General features: G+C 55.5%; 1 protein-coding gene across 1 annotated transcript in view; it reads left to right on the forward strand.

Annotated features, from left to right (window-relative positions):
- Positions 1-14,535, forward strand: part of CFAP77 (cilia and flagella associated protein 77) — a 110,767-nt gene extending 96,232 nt beyond the window's left edge. Inside the window, exon 3 of the mRNA XM_039862928.1 lies at positions 13,683-14,535. Coding sequence (XP_039718862.1) covers positions 13,683-13,805 — 123 coding nt within the window. The 3' untranslated portion in view covers positions 13,806-14,535. The remainder of the gene's footprint in view (positions 1-13,682) is intronic.
- Positions 14,536-18,137: the final 3,602 nt, after the last annotated feature.

Consider the following 18,137-nt stretch of genomic DNA (forward strand, 5'->3'; position numbering starts at 1 on the left):
AGCAGCAGCCACCACGTCTCGAATGCTTACTCTGTGTGCCGGTCACCGAGCCTCAGGCTGGGCAGCGACCCCGCAGGGAGGGTGGCACGACTCTGCATTTCCCTCGGGAAGTCTCTGCTTCGCGCGACCTCGACGACCTTCGCTCACGTCGTACGTAATTCGTTCGGCCCCATTTAGATCACTTGTAAGGCAAAAAGTGACAAACATCAAAGAAAATAAAAACCTCCTCTACTCAGAGGTTAAGCCGAGCAAAGTAGATGGAGAGGGTCTTTTATCACGATGCTTAAATCTCAGATGCATTTCTAAGGACTCTGTTGTTATATCCCAGGCTCCTAACCCATCCATCCACCTGTCCATCTATCCATTGTCCATCCATCTGTCCATCTGTCCATTTGCCACGCATCTGTCCATTCATCCATCTATTCATCCATCCATCCATCCATCCATCCCTCCATCCATCCATCCCTCTATCCGTTTGTCTACCCAGCCATCCAGCTAAGATTTATGGAGTGCTCGCAGGGCACCCCTAACAGGCAAGTCACCCCAAGACTTTTAAAGGCCTCCCGTCTGTTGGCATTTTCCCAGAACCGTGCCCAGAACATGGCATCAACGGCCTTGCTGTCTAGCCGAGGACACTTATCTCTAATATTCCTATTTGTGACTTGACAGGGTTAGCCTTGTCAGAAACCACAGGAAGGTTCCATTTCTCCTTCAAAAACACCTGAAAAAATTCTTCCTGCTCGTTATTGCAATAAGAGGAAAGGGGCAAAGGCAGCACCACACCTGACCGCGGGCGTCCCACCCCATCGGGCCGTGGACATCCAACCCCGGAGTGTGTCCCCGGCTTCCCCGGCAGGAGCACGGGAGCTGTTCGACAGCCTGTATGAATAAGCGATAAGGCACCGGCGGGCACCGTATGGATGGTGCAGCAAAGGGCTTAATTTGCAACCAAGCTCAAAATCAAAGACTCTGTCAACCGAGGAGCCGTGCGCCCGGATAACCACCTTGTGCTACCTGAGAAGGCACTGTCAGGTAAATTTCCAGAGAAAGTAATTAAGGAGCTCCTATTGTGTAAATTCGGCAGCAAAATTTGGAGCTCTGGAATCTGATGCTCGCCAGGGCTCTGGTGTCTCCTCCTCCCAGCCTGATCCTTCATCAACGTGAACAATGGAGGTTTCCGAAGGGGTCTCGGCCGGTGCGCCTCCCCCTGCTCTCCCGAAGACACCCCTCCGGCCGCGTGTTCTCCTGCGTGTGTTGTCTTGTCGAAGAAGCAGTAGGCAGCAAATGAGATCACTGCTTGTGGGACAGGAGTGAGATTAATATACAAATATATAGACCTCTCTGAGAGCTGGCAAGCGCCGATTAATATTTATCAAGTACCCACAGCAATCACGATACGGAGAATCAACATGCAAAACGTAGAGCCCCTGGCATCGGGGAGTCTACGTTCCGATTCAAAAGCTACACACGGATGAGATGCTCCACGTGCTTGGAGGCCCCCGCCCCGGGGAGGGAACCCACCGGGAGCTTCAGTTAATATTTATCGCAAGTGGGCTCTTCTTACTGAGACAATGGCGTCATCGGCACCATGGCCTCCACGGGGGGAGCATGGCCGAGGCGCCAGCCCGAGTCGCTGGGGGCTGTCCCATTCACAGGCGTCTCATCAACAGATCTCCTTCACCGGATCTCCTCCTCCTTAGCCCTCACTTGAGCTTCAAAGAAAAAGCCCCACTGTCCACTGGCGATTCGTCTACCGTGACCATCTCTATCCCTTTAGTCCTAAGTGGGGTGGGCCGTCTAAGTGCCCTTTGCAGCCGGACGCCTCACGGCCACCTCCCAGAATAGCGCCAGGCAGACCCATCATCTGGGCTCTGCTAAGAAAAGGGGGGGCCCTCCGTCCCCGGCAGCTCCGCCCGTCAAGGGTTTGTTGACAACCCCGTTGAAAACAGCCCTCGCTGCCTCTGTGAAGTCCCGTCCCGTCTCCCACTCAGTCCTTTTCAGACAGTTCTGGAAAAGCAAAAAAAAATCTGGGAAATGCGGACACTCGCCCACCCCCGGCCCCACCAGGGAGGGGGCAAGGCGGCAGCTTGGGCGAGCGGGGGGTGGGGGCTGACGAGCCTCCTCACCTGGCCCCACAGTGCACTGCCTCCAATTAAATCAAAATGGTTTGTTTTTAATGGTCTTTTACACTGACAAGTGGGCGATCATTTTGGGCCCAGTAGCTGTCAGGGAACTGAGGCAAATCCTCCGTTGATAATGCCCAACGCTTCCAATTAGGAGCTGCGGCCGCTCCTGGCACGCTAACGATTCCCCAGCCGCCCCCCCCAGGCCCCTTTGGCGCTGGCTGCTTCTTCTTGCCTCCTCCACCGCAAATTACTGACACAAAACGGAGCGCCCGTGCCTCCTCCGCCCCGCCAGGCCCGGGCCCTGTTGGGCTTAATGAGCCGATGGAAGTTTCGCGGCTTGGGCGCTAAATTCTTTTCTTGTTTGACAGCTGCTCGGCTAAGGCGAGTGTTGACCTTATAAAAGATTTAGTGTTTCTCATTATTTTCTGTCAAGCTTCACAAGTGATGGCTCGGCAGTTATCATTTGCATCCTGGGGTGCGTGTGCGTGTGCGTGTGATGGTGAAATGACGCGTGTGGGTATGGTGTTGGGTGGGGGCTTGGTGGCGACCGGCAGACAAAACCGAAAGGGGTCTCTCTCTCTCTCTCTCCCCTCGCTGCGCGACAGCCTCCAGTGTGACATTCGTCTCGGGCTGAGGTGTTTCAAAGAGAAGCCGAGATGATGGATGACGTTTCGATGGCTTCCAGGCCTCCTGGATGGCGCTCCGGCGGAGGCTCTGGAGAAAACCCAGTGAGCTCGCCCGCCGGACTCGCCGAGCAGAGGGACGGCCTGAGCCAGACGCGACGCTGGGGGCGGTTTGGGGGCCACTCTCATCAGGAGGGACCCCTCTTCTCTCGCAGGTCCCGTTTAAAGCCCTCGCCGGCAAGCTTCTGCTCCGCATCCTACGTGAGGATTTAAGGGTTTTAAAAAGCAGAACCACTTAAAAAGCAGTGGCACATATTACTCTCCCCCGAGGCGACCGCGGGAACATTTGTGAGTCCTTCGCCGGTCCCTGCACCCATGCCAAATTGGGGCTGCTCTGTAAATAACAAGACTCCAGGGACTCCACGCCGGCTCCCTGGCCGGCCTCCTGCTGGCCTCATCGCTTCCCATCTCCATGTTCTCCCCTCGCTCTTCCCCACCCACTGGCCAGCCCAGCCGACGTGGCCTGATGAGGGACAGAGAGTGGGGGGCGGATGGGCACGTGGGTGTCTTCTCGTGGGGGCTTTGTCTGTCTTCATTCTTGTCACACAGGAGACTCTGGATCTCAGAGCAAAAACACAGCCCCCTCTCCCTCCCGAGCCCATGGCAGACCTTGCTAATCGATCACTGCACACTTCTTCATGAGCCTGGGCTTGGCCTGAGAATATTCTGAACAGAACACGGTACCAGCCACCATGGGTCTGTTAGCGCTGATGTGAAATAAAGCCCACTCGCCACCCCTGACTTAGAGCGACTACTTACATAAATCGCTAAGAATCCTAAAATTCCTGGCCCTTTTTATGCCACAGTAAGATGATTTTTATATCAAAAGAAATAAAACATCGCCCACTAAAGGGAACTAGATAAACTGAACTTCATGGGAATTAAAAACTTTGGTGCGAATGATATTCTCCAGAAAGTAAGAAGATAACCCACAAAACAGAAAAAAAAAATATTTGCAGATCATATGGCTGATAAAGGACTGTTTATGGCTGTAAATATTACTCTTACGACCCAGTAATGAAAAGATAAATGACCCCATTTTACAATGGGCAAAGAGGATGAGTAGACATTTCTCCAGAAGAGATACACAGATCGCCGATAAGCTCATAAACGATGTTCCACATCACTAACGATCAGGGAAACGAGAATCAAAACCACAGCGAGATACCACTCCGCCCCCACGGGGACGGCCATATCAAAAAGACCGAGAACGACAAGTGTTTGCAAGGCCGTGGAGGGACTGGAACCCTCGTACGTTGCTGGTGAGGATGAAAAACGGAGCAGCCCCTTTGGAAAACACCGTCGCAGGTTCCCGAAAGGCTAAACATCGAGTTCCCAAGTGACCTGGCAATTCCACGCCCGAGAGGAGTGGAAAGCAAACATCCACACAAAACCCTGTACAGGAATAAGCTCCTCGTAACATCATTCATAAAAGGCCCCCCAAATGGCAACAACCCAAATGTCCATCGCCTGACGAGTGGATAAAGAAAACACGACAATCCGCACAATGGCGTATTATTCACCGATAACAAGGAATTAATTGCTGATACGCACCACAAAGTGGACAAACCCTGAGAACATCGTGTCGAGTGAAAGAAGCCGGTCTCAAAAGACCGTGCACTGTATGATTCCACGTGTATGAAGTGTCCGAAATAGGCAAATCCTTAGAGACAGGAAGTAGGTAAGTGGCCAGGGCCTTGGGGAAGGAAGATGGGGAGTAACTGCACGTGGACACGGGGGTTCTTTTTGGGGTGACGAAAACATCCTAAACATAGATTTTGGTGGTGGTTGCACAACCCTATGAATATACTAAAAATCATTGATTCGTATACTTTAAATGAGTAAATTTTATGAATCCTATCTCATTTAAAGCCGCTTTTAAAAAAGGTTCAGGCCGCTTGAAAAAAATAATAGTTCACTTGAGTCAGATGAGTGCTCGTCACCCAGATTCTGTCTTTGGAGCCTGGAACAGGTGGACATCACGAAGTGGCCTCAGGTGGCAAGGGAGGGTCTGGTGCGTCCTCGGCTGCCCCCAATTATCTACTGTGACTCTTACTTACCTGAAGCCTATTAAACTTAGAAGCTGAAAACGCAGAGGTGGGGTTTCAGGAAGTTCAGACAAACGCCACACCTCGGTGTCACCCTGCTAGCTACCTCCCGTCGTCTGGCCAACAGAGTCACTGCTCCATTCTGATCTTGACTGCCGCCGACCGGCCTCCGCTCCTCCCTGGGAGTGATGGAGAGATGCTCATGTGGCTTCTGGAAACAGCAGCCCCATTCTCACTTCCAGGGCGTGTGGGACTGTCTGTCCTTCTGCCGTAGCAAGTCTCAAGGGACCTACTAGTCAGGGGAGCACAGACCTGGGCCACAGGTCCAGCTGGGTCTCCTCGGGCCAGTGTCCTAGCCGTCCTGAGCTCCGGTCCCCTCCCTCGTCGGGCACGGATGGTCCCCCCTCACCCCCAGGGGCTGTCGCTCTCCCCGCGTCCCCCGGCATAGTTCCCCAGAGTCTCACGTGAGACCTTGCGAGGAGGCAGGAAGCTTGTTTCCTAAGCCGAGCCTGGACGTGTCTTTGAAAACGCCGCGTGTGTCAGCAGGGAGGTCAGGCCCTGTGTCCTTGTTCATCTATTTTTGGGCCGTAGAGAAATGAGAGCCGGTAGCAGCATAACAACGTAGGGGACCAGATGTCTCGGGAGAGACTGTCGCCCTCATTAATTACTCCGACTAGGAACCTGCTCCATCAGAGCTTAGGACCCAGCCTGCTTGCCAGTGACGTCACGTCTCGTGTGGATTCGTGTCCTGCCGGGGCCTCTGACCTCCAGCTGCCCCCGACTTGACAGAAATTACTGACCTGGGACTGATCCATAATCTCCAAGTAACTCTCATTAGAAGAGACAGCCTCTCAATCTTTTAAAGCAAAATCTCTCTCCCAGTCACCTGAGCAGTTGTCACTTAGGGGAAAAAAAAACTAAACAAATCTCTACAGCTGTCATTTTTTTTTTTTTAGCTCTTGGGGTTATTTATTTATTTTTTAAATCCGGCTATTTTTTTCTCAAATCCTGCCTTTTGTCTTCTCGGCCCCCAGACCTGGCACTGGAAGATGGGGTGTCCAAGCAGGGAGCAGCCACGTGGCTAATGACAGGAGACCGGAGAGTCGGCAGGGCCCCACTGCTCCTTTCAGTAGTTGCGTCAGGGGTCTGGGCACTGGGCACGCGGGGAAACTGCTCGGCCCGTGGACGTGTGAGGAGGGGGGCTGATTCTTCCTGGCTGGTGTGCACGCATGTGCACGCGCACGCACATGCACAAATACACACGCACACACTGACACACACGCACACGCACAAATACACATGTGCATATGTGCGCACGCATGCACACAAACACACACGCACACACGTGCACACGCCCATGTGTGTGCGCATGCACGCAAACACACATGCGCACATACACACGCATGCACGCGCACAAATACACATGCACATGCACAAATACACATGCACACGTGCACACGCCCGTGTGTGCATGCACACACAAACACACATGCACACACGTGCACACGTGCACGTGTGCAAATGCGCGCATGCATACGCGTGCATGTGCGCACACATGCACACACAAATACACATGCGCACATGTGCGCATGACCGTGCACACACATACTCCACGCGTCTGGGTGTGGCTCTCCAAACCATAGCAAGGCCCGTCACGGGGAAAGGCACTCGCGACGTGCAGGGCCCGGTGCCGAGGCTGCCGCGGTGACCCCCCTCACCGTGAGAAGAACACAGCACGGAGACAGGAAAGAGGGAGCGGCAGAATCTGCTCACTCCAGCACGGGGACCAGCGCTGGTCCTCCCAGCCCAGGGCCACGGCCACCGGGCAAACGGCAACAGCCAGCCTCTCACCCTCCCGGGTCTTGGATGCTTCTCAGGCACCGAGATGAACTCACGCCCCCCGAAGCAGGGGGAGCCTGACAAGGAGGAACCACTGGGGACGTCAGCATGAGCCGGAGTCACTCGCCGCTGTCTGTGAAACGTCCTCTGACGGTAGAACTCGTGGTTCAAATAGACTCACACACAAACCTCTCACAGAGTAACTCTCCCTAAACTGTGTGTGGTGGGCGGACTTCCTGCACACCCCACCCCCGCCCGGGGTCACTTCTCCAAAATGCAGTTTGGGATCTGCTCCCCCACAGTTTCTCATCTTTCGAAAACAGAAAGGCCAGAATCCCTTCTAGATAAACCAGAGACTGAAGGCCTCGCCACTGCCGTACCAGTATCGGGCCCCGCCCGCCCAGAGACGATGCCGGCACAAGCTCCGGGCACTGCCCGCCCGCCCGCCCGTCCTTCCATCCAGTCCTCGTCCAATGCGAGCTTGGACGCGGGGCGTCGTTGCACAGGCCCCCCACGTTCCCGATAAACAGCTTCATCCTCGGGCCTCCTCTGTAAATGACGCCTTTCTCCATGCCACGTGTCGCATCGCACAGACCGCGAGCAGCGCCGTCCAGCAGGACGTGTGAGGGAGAGCACATCGCCCCGTCCCGCGCAGTAGCCGCTGGCCATGTGGGGTTCTCGGGCATTCGGAATGCGGTCAGCGCGAAATTTTTCATTTGATTTAATTTCGGTTACTTGAAATTTACGCAGCCGCGGCGGCCAGCGGTCGGTGCTCACCGTAACTGACACAGGGCGACTGACGTGCAATTTACCACCTTTGGTCGGTCCGGACTCCGCTGACGGGCACGCCGCGGTTTCCGGGACGTGGATCCTGCGGATATTCCCGAAAGTTTCTCCAGGGCACATGTCTCAACAAGGACTGGTCGGTGCACAGGCCGCGCACGTGTCCACCTTTCTGCTTGATGGCAACCTCCCGCCCCACAAAGTGCTTGTACCAATTCATGCGGTTCCCGTTCCGGATGTCAGACTTAGAAGCAACGCGACCCGCCTGACGGGCGTGAAATGCCGTTTTCTCGCCTTAGTGCTCTGTCTCCTGAGCAGCACTGTTAGGCCGGGCGTCTCCTCCTGTGCTCGTCAGCCCACAGCCCTCCCCTCCTCAAACCGCCCGATTTTCTATTGCCGGGGGGACCCCGAGGCCACGGTCACCACCACCCCACCTCTGCTTTATCTTTTGAGTCTCTGCTCGTACGTTAACTCCTCAGGCAGCCTCCTGTGGCCCCCAAACAGGAGCCTTATTCTCGGTATCAGAAGCTCTTACAGAAGCCGGTACTTCTTTTAATACTCAGCCAGACTCTCATGGAATAATTAGTTATGTAATTTGCGTTTTTATCACTCGTTTCCTGGCGCGGTGACAGCAGAGGCTTTCTGAGTTCTCCCTGTATCTAGCACCTGGCACAGAGTGGCACTCGATAAATATTCATGAAGTGGAACAGTGAACACACGAACGAAAGGACAATGGCCATGTCTCACCCCCTAACCCAGATCACGTGGCCGCCTTCTCTATAACGCTGCCAGTCCATTCCACAGAGGACTTTTCTGTTGAAAGTCGATCAGACTTTTCTAAACAAGCCTAAAAAACAAACAAAAAAAATCAAATATTAACGAAAGCATCTGATCCGCCCAGATTACTCGGGCACCAAAGAAATTAAATGAGAAGTCGGGCATAAATGTAACAAAATCGCCTGGAAATTTCAAAGCATATTCATAACGAACTTAAGGACCAAAGAAGAGATCCGAACAGAAATTCGATAGAAATGAGATGAAAAGAGAACTGGACAAAAATAAACACACTCGAAACGAGATGAAAGAAAACTTACAGGGCAACATAGTTGCGAACGCCTTGTTACATAAATGTTAATATTGGGAAAAAAGAAGATTAAAAGGCAATTAGCTAAGCAGACAACTCTAGATGCCACAAAAGGAAGGAACGATTGCAAGGAAAGAAAAATGGAGTCAAGAGCAAGACTCACAAAATGTCAAAGGCCCAGGTGCGGGTAACGATCAGACGAAAGTGGATCAAAAAAGTGCAGACGCCGTCAAATCAACTGGGACACGGAATCCAAGGATCCAGGCCCCAGGGCCAGAGTGGGGACCACAAGTGGGCAGGGGCTGGACAAAAGCTACAGTGAGCTGGCTGCTGGTCTTGGATCTGCCCAAGACTCCCCGAGACCCTGAGAGAATTGCTTCTCGCCCACAGAACGGGGGGCGGGGTCAGCGGGCTGACGGGTGTCCCCCAACCCCAGTCCAGTACCCGGTTCCCGGGGTTGGGGGGAGACATTATGATTCCTGGAGCCGGGTTGGCTGTAAGTCTCTTATGAGAACCGACGCTGCTTACCCCCCGGCCACACCTCCTTGTCCCTCAGCCACACTGCTTTGCTCGCGTCTACTCTAATTTGCCCCAACTGTCCCCCTCTCGGGGCTTTGGCCGGTCCCCGCCATCGAGGACACTTTTCCCTCCCTCTTCCCCTGGCTAGCAACCTCATTGTCTCTAGAAAGACCCCTTGCCCCCAGATGGAGTTAGGTCCCCAGGCCACAGTCTTATTAAATCGTCATGGAACGATGACACGCAGAGTATGTTTAGCAGCCACCTCCCGTGCCAACTCGCAGGGTCTCTGTGGGCAAGTGCCTCGGCCCTTCTCGCTCGCCAGTAAGAAGTGCCCCAGTGGTGCAGGCGCCGGTCGGTCCTCATTTGGGCCGTGCTGTTTGGATTCTCCCCATTCAAACAGGACCGGCGCCTTGGCCAGCCCAGGCGGAGGCCCCCGCCCTGCTCCCAGGCCTGCCCGCGGCCCTGGCGCTTGCCTCTTATTTACCTGCACTGACCTTAGAGCGACTCAGCTCCATTCAGCGAAGCTGTCTCCTGCCAAAGCCGTTACAATTTCTTAGCTCCAGGCAGAGACAGACTGCAGATGGCTTAATTTAGAAGCAGCTCCGAAGGAATTCCTTGCTCCACAGCTCATCCTTTGACTCGGGGGGTCCACAGGGTCGTGACCACACACAGCTTGAGGCCTGACTTGTAATTAGGCTCCTCATCTCCGGCTGAGCTGCTATTTTCGGAGGGGAGAATGAGCGAGCGTGTGGGATGGAGGCCACTACGCTCCTGGCAGGGACTTCCAGTCGGCTTGTTTCATAAGCACGTATTATGAGACGGCGCAGTTTAGCCACGACGGTCTGGGCCTCGGGTCCCACGGCTCTGGGTGTAATCTGTGCGACCAAGGCAAGCGACCCAACCTCTCTGGGCCTCCATTTCCCCGTCTGTAAAATGAAGATGACGTCTGGATGTTCTGGGACTCGTGTGAAATAAAGGCACGGCATCCGGCAAACGGCATCCGGTACCGTGACATCGCTGTGGAAGATTCCAGTCATGGAAGATTCCAGTCATGGGCCTCCAGGACAGATTTTGCCGAAGGGCACCCTGCTTCTCGGCATTCTGAGAGCCGGAAGTCCCCACTCTGTGAACTCCTGTGCTCTGCTTGGGGATTTGGGGTTCTGTGGGTACGGAATAGGGCCAACTTCCCTTCTTCTAAAGACCTGTCCCACGTGGGGGAGGGGAGTAAGCTTTTGCTTGAGTCAGCTTTTAGGGGAAGTCCATCAGCACCAAATCACCACCAGCCACCACCCGCCATCAACACACACATAAAATCAACAGCACTACCAACCACCGTCTAATAGCACCCACCTGCACCAACAGCACCCACTGTCAGCACCAGCCACCACCCATCATCAACAGCACCACCACCAACCACCCGTCAGCAGCTCCTACCACCCGCTCGCCGCACCCGTCACCGCACAGCACCTGTCATCCACCAGCACCACCGATCCAGCAACCATCGCCCATCAATCCAGCCTCCACCACCATAACAGCAGCCCCACCAACCGCCATCAGCAGCCCCCACCCAACATCAACAGCACCTGCTGCAACACCCCCACCACCCACTGTCAACAGCATCCACTGTTGCCTTGCCTCTTCCAGCTCCTGGTGCGCCTGGTGCTCCTGGGCTGTGGCCACATGACTCCAACTCATGGCTTCACCTCACACGACCTTCCCCTCTGTGCTGTCTTTAGTCTTTGATAAGGATGCTTGTCTCTCGTAAGGATGCTTGTCAGGATGCCCACTGAATGACCCAGGCTGTTCTCATCTCGAGATCCTTAATTACGTCTTTAAAGCCCTTTTTCCCAAACAAGGTCACAGCCGCAGCTCTGGGGGTTAAGACATGACCATCTCTTTCGGGGGTCACCCTTCAGCCCAGGACAAGGGCCAGGGTGTGTGGATAGGACAGAGATGTGGACGCAGAGCTACACTCCCCTGTGAAGAGCCATCGGTGACTAGCCACCAGGGACAGAACTATGGCCACTCTGAAAGCCACAGAAGACTGTGGAGACCTGGAGTCCCAGGCGGCTGGGCGTAGCGCTCAGGCGGGGTGCCCATGGGGCCCCCCGAGACCCGGCGTGCCAGCCTTCCCAAACCTCCCTAGCTGGCTTCTGGGGACCTCCCATGTCAGGCAAATCATGTCACAGTGTAAAAAGCAAGCCACCCCTGCCAGAGGGGACGCGAAGGTGAGCCTTGGAAGCCTTTGTTTTCTGGCTATTTTTTTTCCATAACTTCCGCGAGGCCACTCGGGAGTTTTTCTGAAGCTGGAGATTGAACAGGGAACAAGATCACGGTTTGATCGATCGAGTGAGCTGAGCACCAAGTCCCGAGCTCTGGGTCCAGGTGGGCTCAGGCTGTGATGAGGGCCCTTCGCCGAGTCACCCAGCAAATCCGAAACCGAAGGCCGAGCAGGGCTGGCCCCCCGGACCGCTGCCGAGGCGGCGGGGGAGGGTCCGCGGAGGGGCGCGCGCTGCTTCATACGTTAGGACTTGTGTTCTATTCTTCCAGAGGAGAGAGTCATGGCAGAGTCTCGAAAGGTCTACCTCCCCCCGAGACGAAGACTGTGGTTTTATGTCCCGAATAAACTAACTAAATCTACTTGTCATCAGTTGGTTTTCACGGGTTTCTAACACGCTTCCGCAGTCCCCTGTCCCGTCGGCATAAGTGGCAGCTGCAGCAGAATATTCTAGAAAAATTCCAGAACTTAGTGCCTAGAGGTTGCGCGTGGGGCGGGGGATGCTAAAACAGTTCCTCTGCTACCGGTAACCTGTGGGGCCCACTTTCTCTGGGCCTCAGTCTCTTCGTCTGTGAAACGGTGAACGGTCAAGTCAGGTTCTGCTGGGCCCCTGTGCACCCCGACGTGCCTGATTCCCCCTGATGATGAGCATGGCTCCCCGGATCTGAAGTCGGGACCTGAGGTATGGGTCTCGCTGACCCTGAGCGGTGGCCCAGACCGTGGACCGGAGACAGGGGAGGGAGGCTCAGGTGTCCCGGAGCAAAGCAGCAGGTGTAGGTCTCAAGGACCCAGGACGGCACGTTAGCTCTGCACATGGCCTCAGGAGAGACATTACCCAGTTCCCTGCCACAGGAAGCCACGGTTGGGCCACGGGCTCTGGCTAAGGGTCACGACTTTCCCTGGGGGAAAGTGCTCCCTGCTGGGACCGGCATCCGGGGCACGGCGGGGGAGTGGGCGGCGCAGAGGCTTCTTCCACAAGTTCCTCCTTGTCTTCCTCCTCCTTACTTTTCATATTTTACCCTCTTCCCATTCTTCCTTTCTCTTACCTTTGTCACCGAAAGCTGCCAGCAGCCCTGTGGGCCTGTTCAATTCCCCCAGGGGGGGCCGCCCCCAGCCCGGATGCTTGACAAGAGGCTGTGGCCATTCTGAGACACGAGTCTTGCTTCGGCTTGAAGACGGCAGAGCAAACCCACGGGGAATCCACTTGCTAGCCCTCCGCCTCAGCCGCCTTGTGAACTTGGGCTCCGGGGGGCCCCAGGGCCAGCACCATGCTGTCCCCTTAGCCCCTGCTCAGCCTTCAAGCCTCCCCCAAAGTGTCTCTTCCCTAGAGAGGCCCCTCGATGTGGGGAGAGGGGTGAACTCATGCTCTCTGTTCTCACCGCACGACCCCGCCCTGCCGCTCTGCCCACTGTGACGAAATCGTTGTGCATTAATCCTCCACGTCACTGCCCCTCCAGACCGACGGCCCCGTGAGGGGAGAGGGGTCCGCCTTGATTATCGCTGTACCCCCAGTGCCTGGCACAGAGTTGTGCTCAGTAAATGTGAGTTAAATGGAGGGAGGACGGCGGGGAGAAAGGAGTAAATAAACAAGCGAGCCTCCGCCCTCTCCACCGGTGCCTCCCTTAGCCTGTCCTAGAGGAGAAATGCCTTTTCTCATTCCTGGAGGTGACAGACCCCGCAGACAGGCTTTCCTGAGAAGGAAGGGCTCTGAAATGCTGATCGTATAAAATTTTAATCGAAAAGGCGTCCGCTCCTTGGATCTGTATCCGTCACATGTCTCCCCGAGAAGGGAGAGGTGACGATGGTTCTGAACCCTGGTTCTGGGGGTGCTGCGTGTCGGCCTGACGCCTGGGGGGCTGCCCACCGGCAGGAGGGGACTTAGATCACCCTCCTGTGAAGGACTGTGACAGCACCAGGAGGTCCCCTCGGAGAAGGAGGCTTGTCCGGGGGTCTACAGGGCGGGAAGTCAGCATGTGAAGGATGACGCTGGCTACCAGGTCCCACCGCCCAGCGACTCCACTCGTCGTCAGGCGGTATCCATTAGGCACACATCTCCCTGGCAACGAGCTGCACGGAAGGGAGAAGGCCGATGCGCCGGGACCCGGGAGCCGCGCTCCGGCCGCCTTCTGTCCCACAGATCGTCACCGCTCGGTGCCAGGACACTCATGGTGCTCACTCTTCGCTGCTTTCTCCCTCAAAGCCATTTTTATTATCACTCCGAGTGGACGCGGGGGCGGATAAGGGAGAGGCGGGGGGAGGGGAACGCCCGGGACGAGCCCCCAGGCCACTCACGCCGTTGACCACTCTCCCCTCTGTCCACAGGTGGGTCCCCATCTCGACACCTTCCCCACGGAGGCCGATCGGCAGAGAGCATTCAGAGCCCACCGGGAAGAGTGCGCCGTGCGCCAGGGCACCCTGAGGGCGGGCAACTACACCCACCCTTAACGCTTCAGAGCCCTCCTGACAGCAGAAAGTTCCAGAAGGACTCACTTTTCTGGCCCCAACTCACGTAACGAACTCCCTTATTTTTATGAGGATTCTGCTTTGCAAGGACCTCAGATCCAAGCTTAGGTTAACTATTTTTGCTAAATGTCCCCCTCCGTATATTAGCCGACGCAAGCTCACCTTAGCCCCAGCGACCCCCTAGCCAGGGGCACCCCTTCCTCTGCCAGGCCACCCACCCTCTCTTCTCAAGCCCCGACCTGATCAGATAAACCCAAATTACCAGGCAGATTTGAGACTCCAGGCCAAGGGTTGGTTCCAAGACTCTGCTCATTAAGTGTTAAGAACATCTTGTGTATTTCCTGCAGAAAGCATGACAGTAACATGCTCTGAAAGCCTCATTTTCTATTCCAAACACAAGTTTTAATTGCTCTTTTTGGGATGCTCGATGTCTCACCATGGCAGTATTATCTCTCTGGGACCTTGAGCAGCAGGAAGACCCAACGCTCGTTACCGGGGGGCTGCCCCCATCTCCTCCGTGTGCCGCCCTGTCAGGCAGGCCGGCCGAGGTGGGCTTGTCCATCAAGACTGACCTTGGAAGGTCAACCCCTGGAAAGAGAGAGCACAGGCTGAGGAAGTCCAGGCAGTTCTCACCTCTGTCTCTCTGCATGTTCTTTGGCTTCTCCCCACGAATTATACGGCTCTATTTTAAATTAAAATGCTACTGATCCTCCTCCTCTTGTGTCTTTATTTGAAAACTAATAAAGCTATACCTGGTGAGAGAACCAGCCTCACACTCTTCAGGTGATGCCGTCACCATGTGGAGACCCTCCACGGTAGATTACCTCCTCCAGGAACCCCTCGCCCCCCCGACAGCACCTGTGCTGAGTCAGGCCCATTTCCGAGTTTCTGAAGCCCATGTCTAGTCCGAGGACTCCTGCCTGGAATTCCAGACTCATTTCTGCAGCCCCCACTGACGCGTCTGATCGTCATCTCAAACCAACACAGCTAAGACAGAACGCGTGATGTTTTTTTTCTTACCAAACTTGCTTCTCCGTCTGTTCTTCCCATCTCATAAACGAAACCATCTTTAATCCAGCTGTTGAAGCCACAAACCTTCATTACTCTGTTTCCTTCACGATCCATCAATAAGCCTGTCGGCATTGTTTCCAGCACCTCCTGATCCATCCACTTTCCTCTGAGCACCATCATCTCTCCGGAGCATCACAGGAGGTTCCTTATCCATCTCCCTGCTTCACCCAAAGAACGCAGTCTCCGAGGAGCAGCCCCTTAGCCTCTGGTGGCTCCCCTCTCTCCATCTGGAAGTAAGTCCCCCGCTTCTCACCAGCCTGCCCCTTCTGGTACTGTCCACAGGCCACCGTGCTCACTGGCCTTAGGCTTTCTGCTTGCTTTTCCATCAGCCCTGGGGCACCTGGGCCCCAGGATGTCACCTGCTCACCCCTTCCCATCATTCAGATCTTAGCTGGAAATTCAAGTCCCCTCCTCAAAAGGCCTTCTCTGAAATGGCCCCTGATTAAATTCTCACCAACCTGTTTTATTCTCTGCAAAACAATGTCACATTGTTTACCCCTGTCTTCTTCTCCAGAAGGGGCGTTGTGTGGGTCAGGGGTCTCAGGTCCAGGGCCCGGCACACGGGAAGTGTGGGATGACTCACCATGTGAAAGTCTGCTGTGACTCATGCCCCCTACAGGCGGCGCCTGGCAGGGAGACATAGCTGGGCCTGGTGATCAGAGATCTGAGTGAGTTTCTTAAGCTGCCCCTTCCCCCCGCCAACGTTAGTGCTGCAGCTCATTGGAAGCTGATTCCATGAAAATGCCACACACACTAACCCCCTCGGGGATCTGGCTCAGCCAGGGCCTTCCAGGACCCCACGCCATCCCAAAGGCCTGAAATCCCCCCTTAGCACGTGAGCCGGAGGGAAGCAGGCATCCCCACTCATCTCGGCGAAAGCCGCCTGAAGCCTTCTAACCCACAGGGGGCCCGTGTGGGAAGGCATTGTGCCCGAGGAGCCTGGCCACTGAGCTGAGCAGCCGTTCTGCCAGTCAAGAGCCTGGATCCCAGCTCCACCTAGCAATTTCTGCGACGCTGAGCAAATGTCCTAACCTCTCTGTGCTTGTCGGTGAGACAGAACCATGACTCAGTACAGGACGGTTGTAGACTGTGACTACATTAAAGAGTGTGTAACCTGATAGGCACAGGGTCTGGCACTTTTAAGCAACAGATAAATGTGAATTATCATTTTCTTGTTAATCGAGGGCCCTGAGAAGGGGCAACGAGACCCCGTGAGCCATGAGGGGCGAGGGTGAGATTTCAAAGGAAAGAAGGCCTGCGTGTCCAGGTGCATTGAGAAGGAAAAGCTATTTTGAACTGAACCCACTTTTTTGCTCTGAAATTCCCTGTGCAAAGGGGAAGGGGACTCATTAGGACACGGAGTTTCCTGAAGGACCTGAAGTCAGGCTCCAGCCACCGAAGGGTGGGGCAAGCTTTGCTATGACAACCGGAAGGATGCCCACCGGTAAGGGGCCGCTCCGGGCCTGCCTTTCCAAGGACCTGGGCCAAGGAGGCAGTGTGGACTCGGCTAGGGAGCGCTGTGGGATATCTCTTGTATGTCTGATCATCACGTCTTGCCCCAGGAGGCAGACAGGGCGCTGTGGGACTCACTGGGGCTGTGACTGGTGCCCTGGGGACAGCACCCTCCAACCTCTGCTGCAGAGCCCTGCCTCTGGGTGCTCCCCGCCCCTGACGGAAGTGGCTGTCCTCAGAGAGTCCCTCAGCTCCTTGTCCTACAGCGCCACCCACTGGCAAGTCCCAGTCGGAGGCCGAGAAGGTTCCTGGCCATTTCCCTTCCTCTCTCCCTCCCCCGTCTTGGCTCTTCCGTCCTCATTAATTATTTGTGCCCGCACAGAGCCCCAGGTCGGGTTCCGATCAGATTCCACCTGCTTAAGTCTCCTGCTGCCTCAGACAAACGCCTGTCCTCGCTCGAGATGACCTTGGCTGAGGGGTCCCCTACATACAACTTGGACCCCTCTGGCTGCCCTTCATGATGCAGGGTAGAGTCTCGAAGGTTCCAGGCTGGAGGAGCCTTGGGGCTCATCCGTCAGCCTCCTTCCACCCCCTCCACCCCCCACCTCTACATATGCAAATTAGATGTTGAAGGAGGCCAAGTTCACTCAACAAGTTAGGCCACTAAGCTGCCCGAGGCCAGTAACCAATGTACTGCACGGTCCAGGGTCTGTCCCCCAAAACTCCTCAAAGATGGGCGGAAATGGGGAGAGCTTCGCTTCCCATCCCGAATCCTGCTAATCACACGCCAGTGAACACCACGCGGGAATGGCCGTCACCAGAGGTGTGGCCTGTGCCCCCATTTTTGCTCATTTCCCTGCCGGCTGGCATTTGGGAACATTCTACCTCCCGGATGGGTTTCCTGACAACACCCCTCGCCTCTCCCGTCAGAGATTTAACCAAACAAAGAGGCCCTTGTGTGCTGTCTGGAGGGAGGGGGCGGGGCGGGCAGCTGGTCTGGAGCCTCACCTGGATGGCCTGGAATTCCTGGGGGTCCCCTCTAAGGTGGGAGGGAGGCCGAGGCCGTGCCAGCCACGCTGGCGTGCATTCGGCAGGAGGGCGGGCGAGAGCAGGCCTGGGGTGCAAGACACTCTGTGGAGCCTTTAGAAACAGGACTCGGGAAGCTGGGAGGCGGTTTGGGGGACATCTAGTCCTGCCAGAGCTGACAGAGGGCTGCAGACTTCCTTAGCAGCCCCGCTGGGCCTGGAGCAGACCTCTGGGCCGGGCGGTCCAGCTTTCTTTTTCATGCTAAACCCCCACTGACTTTAGTCTATTTCCAGAGTTTTCAACCAAAGCCCAAACCTCATTCATTCTCTCCCTTCCTCCCGCTCTCATAGAATCAGATAATTAATACTTTTCTTGGCAAAAGGAAAAGGGAGTGGGGGGTGAGTCTGCTGTCGGGCTGGATTTTTATCGGGGATGGTGTAGCAGGAAGTCAGTGGCAGTTTCCGCGATCTGCCTGGCAGGGGCTCCTAGGAGCCTGAAGAGAGCACACTGTTCAGTGGCCACACATCGAAGCCCAGTCCCAGGGAGGTCTGAAAGAGATAGTCTGGCTCTCTGGTTCACCCACCCCAGCTCCCCAACTAGTACTGATTGAGAAACCACAGATTCGGGGGTTCCGAGAAAGTACATCTCCATGGCAGCAAGCAGACCAGCAGCGGGGGCGCCAAGGCGAGGCTGCATCGCCAGCAGACAGGCTGTGCCTCCAACCGCGGGCCTTCTCTTGCATTTATCCTTATGCACCAAAATGGC

This window comes from Pteropus medius, unplaced genomic scaffold (assembly GCF_902729225.1).
Source record: "Pteropus medius unplaced genomic scaffold, Ma_sr-lr_union100, whole genome shotgun sequence".
NCBI classification, from domain to species: Eukaryota; Metazoa; Chordata; class Mammalia; order Chiroptera; family Pteropodidae; genus Pteropus; species Pteropus medius.